This window comes from Camellia sinensis, chromosome 13 (genome assembly GCF_055761805.1).
Source record: "Camellia sinensis isolate YWXY chromosome 13, ASM5576180v1, whole genome shotgun sequence".
NCBI classification, from domain to species: Eukaryota; Viridiplantae; Streptophyta; class Magnoliopsida; order Ericales; family Theaceae; genus Camellia; species Camellia sinensis.
Window position 1 is genome coordinate 67174623 of NC_138973.1, and position 20191 is coordinate 67194813.

The 20191-nt window shown below is 34.5% G+C and overlaps 2 protein-coding genes and 1 non-coding gene across 4 annotated transcripts; 1 reads left to right on the plus strand and 2 right to left on the minus strand.

Moving 5' to 3' along the window:
- Positions 1–2073: 2073 nt before the first annotated feature.
- On the minus strand, positions 2074–3068 carry LOC114306047 (uncharacterized). The gene is made up of 3 exons (XM_028251204.1): positions 2912–3068; positions 2536–2813; positions 2074–2409 (listed from the first exon to the last, which is right to left on the minus strand). Exons 1-3 carry the CDS (start codon positions 3066–3068, stop codon positions 2074–2076), a joined length of 771 nt encoding a protein of 256 aa, XP_028107005.1.
- Positions 3069–6724: 3656 nt separating this feature from the next.
- Positions 6725–16466, plus strand: PEPKR1 (phosphoenolpyruvate carboxylase-related kinase 1). 2 transcript variants are annotated; one of them, XM_028251774.2, is made up of 5 exons: positions 6725–6960; positions 7516–8387; positions 8470–8766; positions 14441–14863; positions 15948–16466. In XM_028251774.2, the coding sequence occupies exons 2-5, from the start codon at positions 7799–7801 to the stop codon at positions 16208–16210; spliced, it is 1572 nt and encodes a 523-aa protein (XP_028107575.2). In that variant the 5' UTR covers positions 6725–6960; positions 7516–7798; the 3' UTR covers positions 16211–16466. The 2 variants fall into 2 exon arrangements, with proteins under 2 accessions (XP_028107575.2, XP_082758531.1); XM_082902405.1 differs by having other exon boundaries at positions 6780–6960; positions 14441–14951; positions 15441–16466.
- Positions 16467–19643: 3177 nt separating this feature from the next.
- TRNAG-UCC (transfer RNA glycine (anticodon UCC)) lies at positions 19644–19715 on the minus strand. Its single transcript has one exon. It is a non-coding gene; the product is annotated as a tRNA-Gly (tRNA).
- Positions 19716–20191: the final 476 nt, after the last annotated feature.

Consider the following 20191-nt stretch of genomic DNA (forward strand, 5'->3'; position numbering starts at 1 on the left):
TCCTGAGACAAGGCGCACGGCCGAAGGCTCCAAAAAATGAAAACTAGTCTCCAAATGGGCAAAATGGCCTACGACCACAAAAAGGGGTCTACGACCACAAAAAGATGGTCTACAAGACCTCTCCCTCCCTCCGGGAAGAGAAAACAAGATTCGGTTCACAAACCGAGCTAAAGCACAAAAAGTTCAGAGGCCCGGAGGTAAGGCTCTCAGCCAAAACTTTGAAACCTCGAAACGAGTGCAACATGAACTATCACTGAGCGCTCAATTGATGACGTCTGAGTCTTAAGGTCGGTCAAAAATTGGGTGTCTACAAGACCATAGTATCCTTGGGACCTTTCAAAGTGCCAAACAACCCTTTTTCTTTTCTTTTCTTTTTTTCTTTCAAAACAACCAGACAACCTGATTTAATCTGTACCAAAGCATCAAACAACCTTTTCTTTTCTTTTATTTTTTTATTTTTATTTTTTTTATTTTTTTGTTGAACACAACCAAACAACCTGATTTAACCTAAAATCCCTTTGGTTCGTTGTTTAAAAAAAAAATTCAAACTTTAAAAAAAAAAAATAAAACTAATCTAATAAAAATAAATATGAAGAAATATATTTAATTTGTAAAAAATTATTTCTAACAACTCGAAAGATAAAATTATATAAAAATTATAATTATTTTTTATTTTTTATTTCTTAATTAATTTTTTAAAAAACATTCTAAAAACCAAACCATACATAGCCTAAGAATCTTTTGATAAAGCATTTCATACGTTGGTAACTTATTTAATTATTTGTTAATTTTATGACATTTTTAGCCTTTGATAAGTGTTTTTCCATTTTAATTTTGCATTCCATAAATTATTAAATTAATTAATTTTGTATTCACAACTTATTCAGTTAATTTGTTGTTTTTTGAGTTTTTTTTGGGTGAATAGTTATTTTCTGGGTAATAAATAAATACCATGGAATCCTCTTCAACATGGAAGGAATGAAGAAAGAGCACTCAAGTAGCTTGAAATTGAAATAATAGCTTAAAAATTCAGATACACAAGTCTGAAATATTAACTTAATTACATATTCATGTCCACCAAAATAAACCTTGCAATACTATATCTTAGTTACAAATTCTTATCCAACAAAAACTTTGCAAGTCAATAAAAGAGTAGTAGACCACCCAATTCAAAAACCTGTGGTGAGCAAGGATGCATGTCTTCTGATATATACTAATATGAAGACATTGTTAGAAAAGTATACCCACTAATTACACAAAAAAGTATACCTTAATCTTTAATTCCTTTCAACATCCCCTATGCAAAAAGCATCCCCTGTATAAAAAGCTTCACCTGAAAAATAAAAATAAAAACAAAGAACAACAAATTAATAAACACAAATAAATATATTTTAAGTGTTATGCATGATGCAATTACATGCATACCTATGGTTCAAGTCATCCTCCACTGAGTTAGAAGCACCCTATCCTGTCCTTGATCCTAAAAAATGAATTGGATTACTTGGCCTCAAATTCCATGTGGAAAAATAAAATAAAATAACATAATCATTTGTCATTCACACTTACATCAACAGTGCTCCTCTCAGTAGTTGTGGACCTTCCAATAGTGCTCCTTTCAACAACGGTATCAATTCCTCTCTGAGCAGACTCATTTGTGCCCATTTCCCTACCCTTAATAGGTGCCCTCTGGCATGTCCTCTTATTGTGCCTAATCCTCTTGCAAATGATGCACTTCACAGTGCATGATCTTTTTGATGGTGCAGCTTCATCAACTTCTCTTCTCCTACTTTTTCTAGGTCTTCTAGGCATCCTCTTAAGAGGTAGAGGCTTCAACTCATCTCCAAGAACTAGACCCCATAAACTCTCATCATGCATTGGATGTATAATTTCCCCATATGCTTTAAAATAAATGTGTTTGTAGTACATTATGTCACAATAGGTCTCCAAGTTCATCCTCTTATGAGTAATGCAAGCTGTTGCATGCTTGCAAGGGACTCCACTTATGTCCTATATCCTGCAACAACATGACCTTCTTTGTAGGTTCACAATATAAGACACCACACTTTCAACCACTTAATACTCCTTTTGTCTTGCAAAAGTCACTTTACAAAGCCTAGACTGAAGAACCACTTCATCCAATTTCTTCTTAATGTTAGGGGTTACCAAAGATTGCCATGAAGTTGCCTCTTCAAACCTCTTATGTAACTTGTTCATCAGTTTCAATTTGATATTTTCCAACAATGTCAAGATAGGTTTACCCCTAACATTACCAATCCAATTATTAAATGACTCCACCATGTTGCTAGTAACATGTTCACTCTTCACCCTATGATCAAATGTGTGTCTTGCCCATATTTTAACTAGAAATTTAGAAAGCCAGATATGTGCTTCAGAAGATAACTCCAACATCTGTTCCATTGCAATGTTAAAATCCTTGACAATGTAAGCTTTAGTTACAGCCTAAAAGGCTCTTTTCATCTTTAAGTTGCTGAAAATGTATCTACAGTACCTCCTATGTGTTGCTTGGGGTATTACTTGTCTCATGGCTAACTCAATGCTCTTTTGACCATCAGACATGATTGTCAATGACATGTTTTGGAGGCCATTACCAAAAATGGTGTTCAAGTGGTAAAGGAAAAAGGCCCAATTATCCTTACATTCACTCTCCTCCACAGCAATTGCAACAGGATAAAGACCATTATTTCCATCAAGACCAACTGCGGCTGACAATATGCCCCCAAATGGTCCCTTCAAATGACACCCATCCACAGCTATGAAAGGTTTGCAACCTTCTTTAAAGCCATGTTGTATGGCTGCAAATGAAAGAAAAATTCTTTTGAATGTTGGTAAGGGAGGAGGTAAGTTTGGTTAGATGGTGGCTTTCTTTCCCTTTCAATTTTGACCAAACTACCAGGATTGGTCCTCAACACTTTTGCAACATACATTAGAAGTTTGGTGTAAGCCTTTGCATGATTACCCTCAATTGCCTCCATGGTTTTCCTCTTTCCTCTGTACAGTTGTGTCCTTGTAGTCTCCAATCCATAATTTTCAACTATTTCATCGTGCATTGCCTCTAAAGTGATCCTAGGATTCCCTCTAAGAGTTTTTCAAACTTCTTAGCAATCCAAGATGTTGTTGCTTCAGTATTCCTTTCTACTCTAATGCATGTATGGTCAGGGCCCAATGTCTTAATCTTATATGTCACCCTATCAGGTAATGGAGAAGCATAAATTCTCCATTCACACATTGAGGAAGCACATATGCAAGTCACTCTTTTCTTGTCATTTTTTATTTTAATCAATTTAAAACCTCTTTCAATTGCAAATTCCTAGAGTACAGTCTTGAAGTGACACACATCATCAAATATCATTCCCTTCTCTAATGTTATTTTCTCCCCTTTCTTTATTTCAAACATTTCCCCCCCCCCCCATATATCTGTCAACATTAACACCTTGTACATCTTCTTCATCAGTAAAATATTTCCCTCATATATCATCAGATTCATAGTCCGATATCCCCTCATCATTAGCCTCAATTGGTTCATTTGACCCATTACTACCCTCATCATTATCTGAAGTGTCCCCATCATATCCTCATCACTAATGATATAAACATTTTCTTCATCAGCATCTGCTTCACTAAATTTAAAATCCCCTAACTCAGTTCAATCAACATCATTGTAGTCATCCACATTACTAAATAAATCATCAAATACAATCGACCTATTTCCAATGTTACTACCCACGCCACCTCTCGTACTTGTGCCATTACTACTCACGTGTCCCTCTCCACTAGTAGGAGTATTAGTTACGACAAATGAAGGTAAAAGTTGATCAAGTTCCAGAAAAATATTAATCACCTTAGTACCACAATTTGAACTAAACATTTCAATGACATCCTGATCAGATTTAACCTCCATCTTACTCTTAGTGTGTGTATTTGTAAAGTACAAATTTAATCATACACCAAAATTCCCATGTACATTAGTGAGGGCAGCTTCACAAGCATCAGCCAACAATTGCATGTAGTTATACTTGTAAGGATTAACATTCAAAATGTGACTTATAGAACCATTAAAGTGTACTAGTATGTCATGAAGCATGGGATCAGCCATTGTCCTAAATACAAAAAATTTATCACAAAATTCATGAATGTCAGAAGGCATCTACACAACAAGCTTACATTACAACATCCAAATTTTGGTAAATAAAAGAGTAGAAAATAACCCCAAAAAAACCACCTAAACCCAAATTTTAGAAAAAGAAAGAGTAGAAAACAAACCAAATAAATTCCTAAAAATACTAATTGAAGCAGACCCAAAATTTTAGTAAAAGAAAGAGTAGAAAACAAATATAAAAATAAAAATAAAAATTCCCTAAAATACTAATTGAAAACAAACCCTATAACCCCAAAATTTTAATTAAAAAAAAGGTAGAAAGAAACCCCTCCAAAAAAACCCTAAAATATATTGAAAACAAACCTTTAAACCCTATTTTATTTTTTATTTTTTATTTTAACAGGGTAAAATATAGACCCAAAAAAACCGATTAAAGACAAACTTACAAAATTTCGTAAGCAAATAATCCTAAAACAAATTTTATAAAAAAAAAAAAATCACGAACAAAGAATCCTAAACCCCCAAATTTCAGTGCTTAGTATGAGAGTAAAAATTGATCACTTACAGTGTTTCAAAGCAATATAGACGTGCAAATTTTAATTTTTTCTTTAATCAGCGATCTAAACTTCTTTGCGTTGTCTCTTCTTCTTTTAGATCTATGCATCCAATGATAAATAACGATACCCTCATTTTTCCCTTTGCATTGCCTTTTTCATCTCTCTCTCAGATGAAGAAATGAAGAAAGAGAAGTTTATGAAATTGTTGAACCTATATAAAATACAAGTATTGACTTGACATAAGGGCATTTTAGTCAATTTACGATCTTAGTTAATGAAGTTAATTGTTAGAAGACAAGATGTAATTTTTAAGATATCAAAAAAAATATTTATAATTTAACTAAATCTCAAGGGACATATACTTTGCCCTTTTACTAATCAAAAATGCTTTAGAGCTCTAATATAAGAGCTCTAATAGCTCTAAGGGGAAGGTGAGACCCACCCTGATGTGATATTTGTGCCTTGTTTTGTTTTATTTTGTTTTTTTTTTTACTTTGACACATCATTAGAGCTCAAATTAAAACTCTAGATTTAGAGCTCTTTAGCATTTCCCTTTACTAATATAACTTCTTGTCATAGGACTTTTGAATTTCAAATAAAATCTACTAAAATAATATAATAAAGACAATCAACAATGAGTCATCCCACTAAAAGTATCACCACTAATAGCACTAATGCATTAAAAAAATAAAAAAAATAAAAAAAAATTACAACTCCAAGATCAAAACATCACATCATCCATGACGGGACCCACTGCCACCTAATTAGTGGGAGCACTAATTAGTGCTCCCAAGCATTTTTCAAAGACAATTTATGCCAGTAAAAGTAATTAATTCTTATAGCCTTTAAATTACATTCTTTATATCCACTTAAGTATTGTTGTACATTTAATGCCCCATAACGTGTACTCACCTGTCCACGTGGGATGCATTAGGTCATTGATGGCTCGTATTACTAAAAGGCATGTGACACTTGTTGATTTGTGATTGGTTACGTCATTGATTAATGCAGCGAATTTATTGGGTGATTTGAAAAGTTAATTAAAAGTTAATTTTTTTAATTTAAGGTCAAATTTGACATTTTTAAAATAATTTATCTTTTTATTTTTTTATTTTTTTTATCATATTACCTTTCTATTTTTTTGTATATCTTTTCATAAAAAGATAAAAAGTATATTTATTTAGATCATCTTAAATAATCTCTAAAAGTGATATAAATTAAAATGAGTTAAAAGTTGACTATTAATCTTCTTCTTCTTTTTTTTTTTTTTTTTTAATGTTTCCAAATGGCCCCATTGTAGTAGTATAAAATATGAAAAATGTTAGGATCACAAATATTTTATCAAATGCTTTATACAAATGTAGGATCCACCTTACCTGGGTTCTATGCGAATGTACACTTATGTAAGACATTTTATAAAAATATTGATAGAACATTTTGAGTTCTGAGCATTACTCATAAAAATATTTGGGTAAATTATAAATATTAAAATATTATGGATCCTAAATAATCTATTAAGGCTAATTTGATTATTTCAGCCACAAAAAACAAAATAAGTTATTTTAGTTAAAAAAAATAAAATATTACATACAACCCATAATCATTACATTATTCTCTCACAAAAAAAGTCAAAAAATTCAAAAAGTCAAAAAATCCTTCCCAAACCAGACTTTTTAGCACAGGCTAAAATAGCTAAAAAAGTCAAAAAATCAAAAAGCCAACTCACTTTCCAAACCAACCCTAAATCTCTTACATGCATAGATCTCACATAAACCCACATGAGTGTGAGTCTCACATCATATGAGATATTTAGTAAAAAATTTAATAAATTATTTGAAATTTCTAACCTAACTCTTATAAATATATTTGCTTAAATGTAAAGTATTGAAAATTACATTCCATTTAAAAAAATAATAATAATTTTATAATAAATAATTTATTTATTAATAAATTGTTAAATTAATTATTAATTTTTAATAATATTAAAAATATATTTTGATTAATAATTTAAATAATTTTATTAATGTATAAAAAAATAGTTAAAAATTTTAGTAATTCTCTTAGATAAAAAAATCTATAAAAAGAGGTATTTGTAATTTTTGAAAGAGTAATATTATACTAACAAAATTTGATGTGAGAGAAGCGCTTTTGAAAGTCCGTTTGTGTGAGAACGCAAATTACTGGTTTTGGAGTCTTTCGACCTTGTGGAGAAGAGGCTTTGCCATAACGGACTGCTTCTTCTTCTTCTTCTTCTTCTTCAGTCTCTTCCTGCATCAACCCACCAAGGTTTCTCTCTCTTCATTCTCTCTTTATATGAAATTGTAGAATGTGGGTCGTTTGATTTGTTATATTTTAATCTAGTTTGTGATCAAATCTGACCGTCAATGACTGATGTCGATGTGTTTTTAGTGATTCTGTATGGAAAATTTTTGATTTTTTTTCTTATTTTTTTTACAATTTTTAGTTTTAGTCTTGTATGAAGAATCGCAGGTAGTTTGGGGAAAACCAAGTGTAAATGTGAATTTGTGTTGTCTGTGCTGACTTTGAAACCTATTTTGAATGATTTGTTCTTCTGTGTTGAGTTTGAATTCTATTCTAGATCTTTATGACAAATTTGATTTTTATTTTATTTCCCTTTTCTCTTTCCTACTTCTAGGCTCCTCCCTCCTCTCTTTCCACACACACATACCCACATATATATATATATATATATATATATAGAGAGAGAGAGAGAGAGAGAGAGAGATAGATAGATTTGTTGTTTGTGTGTTCTATACATATAGCCTATAATTCAATCAAGTTTCTGAAATTTGAAAACTTTCTGAATTGGAACCTGCATAGGTGGTTCACGGGACATCTAAGGCTTGGAACTTTGATAATTGTGCGGTTCTTCGTCAAAAAAAAAACATTTGTGCATCATAATAGTACAAGGTTAACTAGGTGGAAGAACCCCTTTTTTCCGGAGGATTTGAATTGGTGTAAAATGCTTGAAGAATGGTCTCTTTGAAATGATCTCAATTTCTGGATTTAGGTTACCCTTGCATAGGTAACCTAAATTATGAAATGTTGCAGATGTTTTGATTGGTGGTAAGCTAAATCATATCTAGAGCATTGAAATTTTGTTATGGAAGTAGCGAAGAGCGATAGCAATAGCAAGCCTCGGAGTCAACCCTGCAACTGTTACAAAGCTGCAATCCTAACTGAAACGATTTTGGACTCGACCCAGACCTCAAATTTTAAGGATCGATATGTTCTTGGAGAGCGACTAGGGTGGGGGCAATTTGGGATAATTCGGGCATGCTCTGATAAATTGACTGGTGATGTGTTAGCTTGCAAATCTATTGCTAAAGATAGATTGGTGACAATGGACGATGTGCGCAGTGTCAAGCTTGAGATTGAGATAATGTCTAAGCTATCTGGGCACCCAAATGTTGTCGATCTCAAGGCAGTTTATGAGGATGAGGATTATGTGCATCTTGTAATGGAGCTTTGTGCAGGTGGAGAGCTTTTTCATCAGCTTGAGAAGCATGGAAGGTTTTCTGAGTATGAGGCTCAAGTTCTTTTTAGGCACTTGATTCGAGTGGTTACGTATTGCCATGAAAAGGGTATTGTTCATAGAGATTTGAAGCCGGAGAACATCCTCTTGGCAACAAAATCATTCTCTTCGCCAATCAAATTGGCAGACTTCGGTCTTGCAACCTATTTTAGACCTGGTAAGTTTATTGTTATATTTGTTCGATTTAATTTGCATCAATGATTTTAACTGTTTAAGCTTATGGGTTTTTGTATCTGCAGGGAAAAATTTGCATGGGACTGTTGGGAGTCCATTTTATATAGCTCCTGAGGTACTGACAGGTGGTTATAATCAGGCTGCCGATGTGTGGAGTGCTGGGGTTATCCTCTACATCATTTTGAGTGGTCTGCCACCCTTTTGGGGAAAGACTAAATCGAAAATCTTTGATGCTGTTAGGGCTGCGGATCTACAATTCCCTCCTGAATTATGGGATCGCATATCAGCATCTGCAAAGGACCTTGTCACTGGAATGCTATGCGTAGATCCTTCAAAGAGGCTAACTGCTAAACAAGTTTTGGGTATGTTGATTGCATTATATTTTATACGTAAGTTGTTTTTGTGAGATTCTAGAGCTCTCTTTCCAAAAGTTTTTTTTATGAACAACACTACAGCACCATTAGTAGATATTGTCCTTGAAAAGTTGTAAGAGTGTTCAGTTTTTAGTCCACGTGTTTTTAATGCCTTTTCTAGGAAAACTGAGATGTGGCCATCAATTTCATTAATTTAATGGTGTTTTTTTTTTAATGGTATTCTTCATCCCAAATAAATTTCTTTTTTGGCTCTCCGTCACTTAATTATCTTCTTTTTGCTACTGCAATTAATTATTATGTGCTGTGATCTGCGATTAATATATCTTACAATTTGTGTTATTATTATTGGTGATTAGTGAAAGGGTCAATGTTAGGGCGTCAATTCTATTTCATGTTCTTAATTTTGTTTTTCTTTTCCTAACAAGGATTACCTTGTTTAAGTACTTTTATTCTATGTTTAGTTGTTTTGTTTTAGGAAAGTACACATTCATTTGTTTTAAGAAAGTTTAGCTAAAAGGAATCTATATGAAGAACTGTGATGACCTTAGTTGCATGGAATGGAGAGCGGAGCTCGGTGAAGGAGCGAGGGCACATGGAAGCATTTGAGGTTGGGGAGCTTCTATTTACACACAACTTTTTTTCTTAATTCACACCATTTTCGTTCGGAAGTTGATTTCCAAACAACATGCTTAACAACTGGATTGTGAGCTATGTTGATGGCAGCCTTATTATCACAATATAGTTGCATGGAGTCTTTTTGGTCAATTCTTAAATCATGCAATAACAACTTGATCCACAAGAGCTCACACACACCTTGTGTCATAGTTCTAAACTCAGCTTCTGCACTAGACCTAGCAGCCACATTCTGTTTCTTACTTCTCAAAGTAATCAAATTGCCTCCAACGAAGGTACAATACCCTGAAATGGATCTCTTATCAGTTACTGATCTTGCCCAATCAGCATCTGTATAAGCTTCCACACTAAAATGATCGTGTTTGGAAAAATAAAGACCTTTTTCAAGAGAAGATTTCAAGTATCTCAAAATTCTCATAATTGCCGCCAAGTGTATTTCATGAGGAGTATGCATAAACTGGCTGATCACACTAATAGCAACGAGAATGGGATAAGTAAATGAGCTTACCAACTAGTCTCTAATAACTCCCTCTATCAATGGCTGCTCCCCCACTATCATCGCAAAGTTTTTGATTAGGTTCCAGTGGTGTGTTCACAGGTTTTACTTCCAAGTATCCCTGTTTCCTTCAACAGGTCAAGGACATATTTTCTCTGACAGATGAACATCTCATCTTTGAACCTAGCCACTTCAATCCCCAAAAAGTACTCCAGGTTCCCCAAATCTTTGATTTCAAACTCATTGGCTAAATACTTTTTCAACAAAGGGATTTCTTCTATATCATCTCCTGTAAGCACTATATCATCCACATATACAATGACAGCTGTAGTCTTACCATGAGAGGAATGTTTAACAAACAGAGTATGAGCAGTCTGACTCTGTTTGAAGCCGTATTTCAGCATTGCCTGAGTGAACCTCTCAAACCAAGTCTTTGGGGATTGTTTGAGGCAATATAATGACTTCCGAAGTCGACACACCTTACCTTTAGTTTGAAGAGTTTCAAAGCCAGGAGGAATGTTCATATACACCTCCTCTTCTAGGTTATCATGCAGGAAAGCATTCTTCACATCAAATTGATAAAGTAGCCAATCCAGATTAGCTGCAAGAGAAAGAAGTACTCTGATTGAATTCATCTTTGCAACTAGAGCAAATGTCTCTTGGTAGTCCACCCCATAGGTCTGAGTGAAACCTTTTGTCACAAGTCGTGCCTTATATCGCTCAATTGAACCATCTGCCTTGTGCTTCACAGTATACACTCATTTGCACCCCATAGGTCGTTTGTCCCTAGATAACTCAGTCAAATCCCAAGTGTCATTCATATGAAATGCTTTCATTTCCTCCACCATGGCCAGTTTCCACTTAGGAATAGTAAGTGTATCCTGAAAATGATTAGGTATACTAATAGAGGAAATTTTTGACACAAAGGCTTTATATGAAGGAGACAAATGAGTATAAGACACAAAATTAGAGTAATAGGTATCACTACTGGGCCAGGGATGATAGAAGCAATAGGAATCTCTTCACTCCAAGACTCCCTCTAATGAGGTGACTGGGACACTAGGCTAGACAAGAAATAGGAGTGAGACTCAAAGAAGGTGACATCCATGGACACAAACCATTTATGATAGGGAGGATGATAACACTTGTACTCTTTTTGGGTAGGAGAGTAACCCAAGAACATACATTTGAGAGAACGAGGATCCAACTTATCCCAAGAAGGAAATTGATTGTTAAAAAAACACACATAGCCAAAGGTTTTTGGAGGAATGGAAAATAGAGACTTAGAACTAAAGAGAACTTGGAGAGGGGTCCTTTTTCGTAAGACTTGTGTAGGAAAATGGTTAATGAGGTATGTAGTAGTGAGAATAGCTTCGGCCTAATAGGCTCGAGGTTCGCCCATAGAAAAACACATACAGTTAGCTATATCGAGAAGATGACAATTCTTGCATTCGGTAAACCCATTCTATAGAGGGGTGTCAGTGCAAGATGTTTGATGGATAATACCATGAGTGAAAAAATATTTCGCCAACCTAGAATCAATGTACTCACTCCCATTATCAAAGTACAATATTTTTACAACTGCTCCAAATTAGGTACTAACCATCTTATGGAAGTTTTGAAATGCAGAGAAAACCTCACTTTTGTTTTTCATGAGGTACACCCAAGTAGCACGAGAGCAGTTTTCTATAAACGTAACAAACCATCTATGACCTTTGATTGACATCACACAAGATGGGCCCAAAACATCCGAATGAATTAAGGAAAAAAGAACCGAACTTTTATTATTTGTTTGCCAAGTTGGCAAGACTCGTAATAAAACTCAGAGACTTTATTTTTGATAAAAACATAAGGAAATAAATACATAAGTAATAAAAAAGATGGATGTCCTAGACGCCGATGCCACAACCATGAATCTTCCTTGGTGGCTAGAGTTTGGATGGAATGATGAGCCAGTTGGTCAGTCTGATCGAGGATATAGAGACCATTTTCTGTTCTACCATTGCCAATCGTTTTGTTCGTGATAAGATCTTGGAAAAGACAAGAATCAGGGAAAAAAGTTACACTACAGTTCAAATCACGAGTAAGACGACTCAACGACAATAGGTTAACAAAAAAATTCGGAACATGTAAAACAGAAGACAAAGGTAGAAAACGGGTGGCACGGATTAAACCTTTCCCGGAGACAAAAGAAATAGTACTATCAGCTATCTTAACTTTATCCTGACCAGAGGCTGGTGTATAGTTTGAGAAGAGATCAGAAGACCCAGACATATGATCTGAGGCACTCGAATCAATAATCCATGGCAAAGCTTTATGGGATAGAAAAGCACTAGAAGATGTGGCTAAGTTACCTGAACGGGCAAACGAAGACGAGACAGAAGATGCACCTGGAGGAACAGGAGACCGGTGATCAACTAGATTGAGCAGAGCATCCTCAAACTCAGAAGATGACATACCAGAGACCAAATCATAAGTCTACATAACCAAAGCAAAATCATGTGTCTCTACAGCACTGGACTGATGAGCACGAGAGTGAGACCCACGTCCTCTCAATTGACTAGAACGACCGCCTCTATGACCAGAGTGATCCCCACGACCCCCTGATGGAGTACCATGAAGTTTCCAACAAGTCTCATGGGTATGCCTCGGCCAACGACAGTAATCACAGAACAAATCATCCTTCCTGGAAGGATGAGAGGAAGGAAGTGACAAACCAATTCCATCTCAAGAAGGTGCATAAAGTAATGCTGAACGGTTTGTAGGAGGCGATGGTAACGTAGCAGACCGACGACTCTTTCATTCTAGACATAAGCAAAGGCCTCCTGAAGAAATGAAGGAAAATCTATGCCAAGGACACGACTTCGGACGGGATCAAACTCCACATTGAGGCCTTTCAGAAACTTCAAGACTCTCTCCTGAGTAAGAAACTTTTGGTAACCAACTGAGTCAACTGTGCAGACAAGCTTATAGTCGAGGAGATGATCTAGGCTTTTCCAACCATTAGTCAGAAAGGTGTAATACTGAAGAACTGTCCGCTCCCCTTGTACTGAGCACTCAATAGACCAGCGCAATTCAAATGACTGAGAAAAACTCCCCTTCCGGGAATATGTAGCAGCTATTGCTTACCAAACATCTTGGGCAGTCTCCATAGCTAAATAAAATTTTCCAATCTCAGGAACCATGGAATGAATGAGCCACCCCATTATCAAAGAGTTGGTAATCTCCCATTGATCATATCCAGTACCAGTGATGCTAGGTGCTGTGATTCTCCCATCAACATAATTTTCCCAACTTTTTAAAATAAGCGTCAAACTTTGTGACTAAGCAAGATAATTCTGACCATTAAATAGAGAGGTGGTGATTTTAAGGCCAGAGTTGAGGTTTTCGGATGTAGTAGTCATGATGGGACTCACCCCAATAGGTGGTTGGGAACTAGTGGTGGATTCACTGGTAATTTCAGCCATCTTAAAAATGCTACTATCAAACCAACACCCTACAATAATCACTACTGCTGGAGGAAGGGGAAAAATAATTGGATCAAGTTACCTAAAACAAACACAAATCATGGAGGGAGAGGCACACCAAGGAATCAGGCCATATATTGACTCAAAAAATAAAAATAAAATAAAAGAGAACTAAGAGACTCAGGGCCAATCAAAACAGATTTTAGAGTCCAGATCAACAACGATTGTCACCTGGGTGAGAGACAAATACTAGACAAGGATGGTCAAACCATAGAATGTCTTATCTGGCACTGGGTAGCTAGGCAAGAGAGTCAAAACACACAGGGGCAGTCGGCTTGCCCTAATCAGTCCCCAGGAGGTCCGAACGAGAGTCAAAACACATAGAGGGGTAGGCGGCTTGCCCTAATCAGTCTCCAGGAGGTCCGAACGAGTTGGAGTGGCTATCGGCTTGCCCTAGGCAGTCTCCAGGAGGTCCGAAAGTCCTAGAGAGGCTGTCGGCTTGCCCTAGAAGGACTAAAGAAGAGCCGACAGCACCTGTGAGCAATCGGCTGGACCTGGATGGCTATCGGATGATGATGGAGGGGATGGGTGATGAGGTAAAAATTCTATAGCTCTGATACCATGTCTGTTTGAGAGAAAACTGACTTAGAGTATGATCATGATATCACACCCTTTTATATTAATCAACCCAAACTGTTACAAAGGAAGCCCTAAGGCCCTAATTAAGGAATCACAATATAATCTAAACAAGGAAACAAAAGAATGGAATGATTTTAGCATATATTCTAACACTAAGTTGGGTTTTAAAGGCTAATTACCCATCCAAGTGATCCAATGTTTCTCCCTTTAGTTATATTTTTCATTTATCTTGATTGTACTGTGTTGATTTCATGTCAGTGAGATGCTTACTGCCACTGATGAGGCCAAAACTAATACTCCAGATTACACAAATTTTAAATGTCAGATTGTATGCTTTTTACTTGAGATTTTAAAACTGCTTATAAATGCTGGACATGGTTTTTCTATTCTGTTTTTTTGTTTATAATGAAGCTGCGGTCCTTTACAGCTCACTCTTGGATGAAGGATTGTACACAAGCAACTCAAGAACCGAACAAACAAGACAGCTTGAGTTGTGGACAACTTGAAGTTGGTTGTGTTTCTTCCTCAACCCTTTCCATTGCCAGAAGTCGGGATTATAGTTTCACTGATGTATCACCTGCAACTATTGATAGTGAAGGGTTCAATTCACCAACATTCACCTGCAGCTCATCATTTTCCTCTTTCCTGGCTGACAGTGGCACACCTAGCTCAGTATTTGGAGGGTTTTCTTTCAGCAGTTGTTGTGAATCTAATACATTAGAGTTCCGATCCCCAATTCCCTCAATGCCTAGCTTTACGTTCTTCAGTCCAAGATCAGAAGTCAAGCAAGGCAATGATGATTCATCAGGTTTCACAGCCAAAATGACAAGGGTGGATGTCAGTCATAGAGGTGTATTTACTTCCCACATATCAACACCTTATGTTTCAGTGCCTATAAAATTGTGAAAAAAATAATGTATGAATGCTGGTGGTGGTTGGTGGGAATCTAAGAAGCACGGACACTTCTAAGAAGGTGACGTATTCGTGTCGTATCCGTGTCGGACACCGATACTCTTTGGACACTCTCGGGACACGTGTCCGACACTCTTCAAAACGTGTCCTATTTTTAAAATTTTTTTAAAGAATTGGACTCTCTTTGGACACTTGAAGGACATACGTGTCCATCGCTTAAATACAAGTGTCTAATGATTAGACATATGTCAAATTAATTATAAGTTTGAACAAAACAACTTAAGATACAATAATAAAACAAAAACTATATAAATTTATAGGAATTAGTATCATATTGTATTTTTTATTATCTTTTTAATGATATATTCATATATATAACATATAATAAATATATAAAATTACATATTTCATGCGTGTCCCTTACGTGTCGTGTCCTACATTTTTTGAAAATTAACGTGTCAACGTGTCCGTGTCGTACTCGTGTCGTGTCACGTGTCCGTGTCCATGCTTCTTAGGTGGGAATAGATACTAGCAATATGGGATGATTGAGGCATAAATGGTCAGCCTTTGTTCCGAAAATTATTTCCAAGAGTAAGAACGCAAGATATTTTGTGTCATTGTGAAGAACTATATGGCTAGTTTTAGGCTAAAGATCAACTCTTCTAAGCTGTAGATGTGGGAATCAAAGACAGTTTTGAACAACTGTTCCCTACATGGGGCTTGTTTGGTGTAGCTTATGGAGTCACCTTTTTTTTTTTTTTTGAAAATATGTGCCTCAATGTTTGGTGCCACTTTTGCTTAAAGCTTATGAGGCAGAAATAATTCAAACAAGTTGAAAAAGTTAATTTATTAGGAATGATGAGAGGTGTTTTTAGTTTTTGCTTTCTGATTATTAGCTTTTAACTTGTTAATACTGGATGTGCCCTAACTAATTGGTGCTACTATGCTCACCTACCAATTTAGCACATTTTTCCATTTAAAAAAGAAAACTTTAGCTAACTGTTTCTTGTTGGGCAATGCAGATTCTTTGGTAAAGCTGTTTATGTTGGATCCTTCACTATCCATTAAACACCAGTTAGGAGAAACAGAGCAGAGGACAGAGCTTCGGAGGGGAGGAGGGCCAAATGGTTCCAAGTTTTCAGGCATCCACAGCAAGAGGAATCACACAATTGGACTCGGTGAGCTTGATCAGCTTGATCTCATTGTGACTGAGTCAGTCATCCGTTGGGCATCTTGCACGCATGTTCCTAGTGCCTCATCTTTGAGATCATCCCTTGTTTGCTAGAAGGAATTAAAATACATACCTATTGCAGCCTAGATTGTAGTAACCGATGAATCATCAAGGAGCTGAACTCTGGGTGTATTAGGGCCAGCATGCTAATTTGGTGTGATGGAGAGTGATGATGCTTTGTCTGATTTGGAAGGTTTTTGTAAGTTTTTAGTACACCTACGAATTATTGGAGTTTCTAACAATCATATTGTTATGGATTGGGAAAACAGTTTTTAATGTTATTTATAGTAACAAATAAATTTTCTGGGAACTCATCTCTTCCTTTTTTTTTTTTTCCTGTATTATTATTAGACTATTCTTATCAATTCAAGATACCCAAGTTTTCTCATTCTTCCAAGTGTGTATGGCTATGTTACCTAGAACATGGATCGTTCCGGTACATGGAACGGAAACGTGGTATGCCATATCCTCTAAAATGTGATACAATAGGAGTAGACTTATTTATATTACACTTGAGAATTTAAGATACTTGTAAGGTAATTTCCTTTTAACTATTAGGTTTAATTATTATTATTATTATTATTTTTATGTAGCAAATTATTTCTATAAAAATTATGGCCCATTTTTAATGTTTTTGTCTTGTTAAGATTTAACTCACCTTATATTTTAATTCATATATTTGATTTTTTTTCCTCCTAACGTAACATTTAAGAAAATATATTAAAAAATAGTTTTGGGGTCATTTTAGATCACTAAATTTACTGTTTTTGAACAAAAATGTACCATGTTTCAAAACGTATATACTAATATGTAATTCATTAAAATATTAGTTTTTTCTAGCAATGTATGTTTATGGAGAGAGAGAGAAAGAGAGAGAGAGAGAGAGATTAGTTGACTTTGTAAAATTGAAAAGTATGGTCTTTCATATGGAGCTAGACAATAACTTGGGAACTTTGAATATGTGATGGGTTGGAAAAGTAGAATACAATGGGTTTGTTCTGATTTGCAAGTTAGGAATCAGTTTCTGATGTTCATATTGTAAACTTGTGGGGGTGTTTGGGATGACCTAAATAAGTGCACTTTTTGTCTTTTTACGAAAAGATGTGCAGAAAAGTAGAGAGATGATGTGATGGAAAAAAGATAAAAAGATAAAAAGTGTGTACCTATTTTGGGTAGCCAAACTTGGCCTTGGAAAACTCTTTTCCTTTTCATATTCTAAACTTGGAAAATTCTTTTTGACACAGCTGTAGTTCCATACTAATTGTTTTGACCAATTCATGGACTGATATCAATCGATCAATATGTCCAGAGAAAGGGATTTTTTTTATTTTTTTTTCCAAAATTAAACTACTAGTCATATGAACAAACTCTATGAAAATATGTAGGACTGAGTAAAGAATTTGGAAAATTCGCAAATCGAATCGATCCAATCTAATTTAGTAGGTTTGAATTGGTTTTTCTAATATGTGGTTCGGTTCTAGTTTGGAAAATCGCAGAATTAATCTCTTGGATCGGTTTTGAATTTAAGTCAATAGTTTCGGATTGAATCCGAACTAGTCGTATATAACTTAAGCAATATACCTACTATATATTTTAATGCATACAATTCTATCATCTTATATATAAAACTAAATCATCATTTCAGTTTTCTCTCTTTTCTATGTCACTAAAATTGATTTTTTTAATTATTTAGCATAATTTTAATTTTGTAATTGTTATTGCTATGACAATGTTTATTTGATGAGAGTTTTATACTTATTACATGTTGAATACTACTAGATATTATATTTGTTTAAGTTAATGGTAGATGAGAGGGGGTTTTTATGTACACTTAGGGTCGAGCTAGACCCAGTCATTACAGTAGACCGATTTGTGGGCCGTAGTAAAAAGGGCTTCACAGATTGGACCTAGCTTTGTTAGTTCGGTCTAAGTGTGGTGACAATTACTCCGGTCAAAGAAATGGTTGCAAATAGCTCGGTTCATATACTCCGGTTCGAGGTATAGTTGAACGGTGACCAAGCTAAGGCGTCATATGTGGACGCGATGAGCTGAATTGTAAGAGCAAGGTAGGACCGAGTTAGGTGACGCACGGTTGAAGCTGCCACCTAAATATAGCGGTGTTAGCTCGATTGTGTAATCATACAACGGTAGTAAAACCATTTCACTGTTAGAGCAGTGAAAAGGGTGTTGAAGGATATGCATTATCTTTTAGAAGTATGATTCCTATGAGGACTCTACATTGAAGAATAAAGAGTCCTACTAAGATTGCGCCAGGCAAAACCTACAAAAGCTCATGACAGGACCTATTTACAGATATCACAACTTTGATTCTCAAATACACAGAGCTTTTGTCTATTTTGTTGACTTAGGCATCGAGAGGTTTCCGGTACACACCCGTCGGCTAGCTCACGTTTGTGTTTTCAGGTGGCAAAGTGATGACGTTTGGAAGAGTGCAAACTTGGTCAACGGGATTATACAAGAAGATTATTTCGTACTCGTACAATAGAACAATATGTTTATGTTTTGAAAAATCATGCATATATTAATATTGAATAATGTTTGCTTAATACTAATTATTTGATGAATATTATATGATTTTTCATGTGAACATATTATCTAAAACCATAATTTCAAATCGAACCGAATCGTGTTTAAATGGTTTGGTTCGAATTAATTCCATGATTCAAATGGATTTGTTCTAATTTTTTATGGAATCGTAAACAACTAATTAGTCTTGATTTTATCCCAAACAAAACTAATTCGGATCATATTCACCCCTAAAAATATGACTACTATTCACGTGTTTTACTTCACACACAACGGCTTATTTTGGAAAGTATGTTAAAAGTTAGTTTTTTTTACCCTTTTTCTATATATTTTTTTTTTCAGAAAAACGTACCAAAAAAATAGAAATATGATATGATTCAAAAATAAAAAATTCAAAAAATTAACTTTCAACCATGTTTCCAAAATAAGCCAACATTATCTAAACTACTTGTTTTAGAAAGAAGCAATGGCTAATCATGATTTACTACAATTTGAGAATAAAGTTTGTTTGTACAATATGTATTAATTTTAAATTAGGGGGAAAAAAACAAAATATAAAGGTTCTGTTTGATTAGAAAGAAATAAATAATAAAAAGTGAAAATGATAGAAAGTAAAGTAAAAGAAAAAAAATATATATATTTTCTATTTGATTAGGACAAAAATTTTGTAAGAAAATAGAAATTATAATTATAACTAACTACTTTTATAGCATATTTTAATTTTGTTGTACTTTTTTATATTTTTTGTAAGAAACTATAAATTTAGTTATAATACTATTATGAATTATACAAACAAATTAATTTTCTTATAACTTCCATTATCTTCATACTAAACATATTCAATTTTTTTTATTTTTTTTATTTTTTTTTTTCACATCTTAATCAAAACCTAGCCAAAATGGTTAAAGCCCTCTAGAGAAAATTGTAAGATATGAAAACATGCGTTTGCCGGGAGTCGAACCCGGGTCTATTGCTTGGAAGGCAATTATCCTAACCGTTGGACTACAAACGCCTTTGAGTACTCAGGCAAGAAACCTATACATTCTTCATAAAATATTTAAATTTTTTTTGTTTCAATAACCTTCGCCATTGGGAAGAAAAGGGGAGATAAAAAGTTGAGAAATTACAATCCAGTTTAAGTTTTTAAAAATAATTTAAGATGAGTAATAAATTTTAATAATTAAAATTTAAAACTTTTTAATAAATTTATAATTATTTTGTGAAAATATCACTGAATTGTAATTTTTTCAAAAAAGTTCCCTGAAGTTAAAAGCTAAAAATGCAGCACATTTTGCCAAAAGATCTACCCGTGGTGTCTGACAAAACAAAAAATTGAATTCTAAACTTTTGAAGTTAAACATTGTTTGCCAAAAATTTGAGTGTTGAGATAATAAGAAATTTGATATGTATATTATTAAATTTAAAACATAGTAATTTTAAATTATATCTTTTAATTTTTGTCTTATGATGCCTTGAGGTAGTGATAGA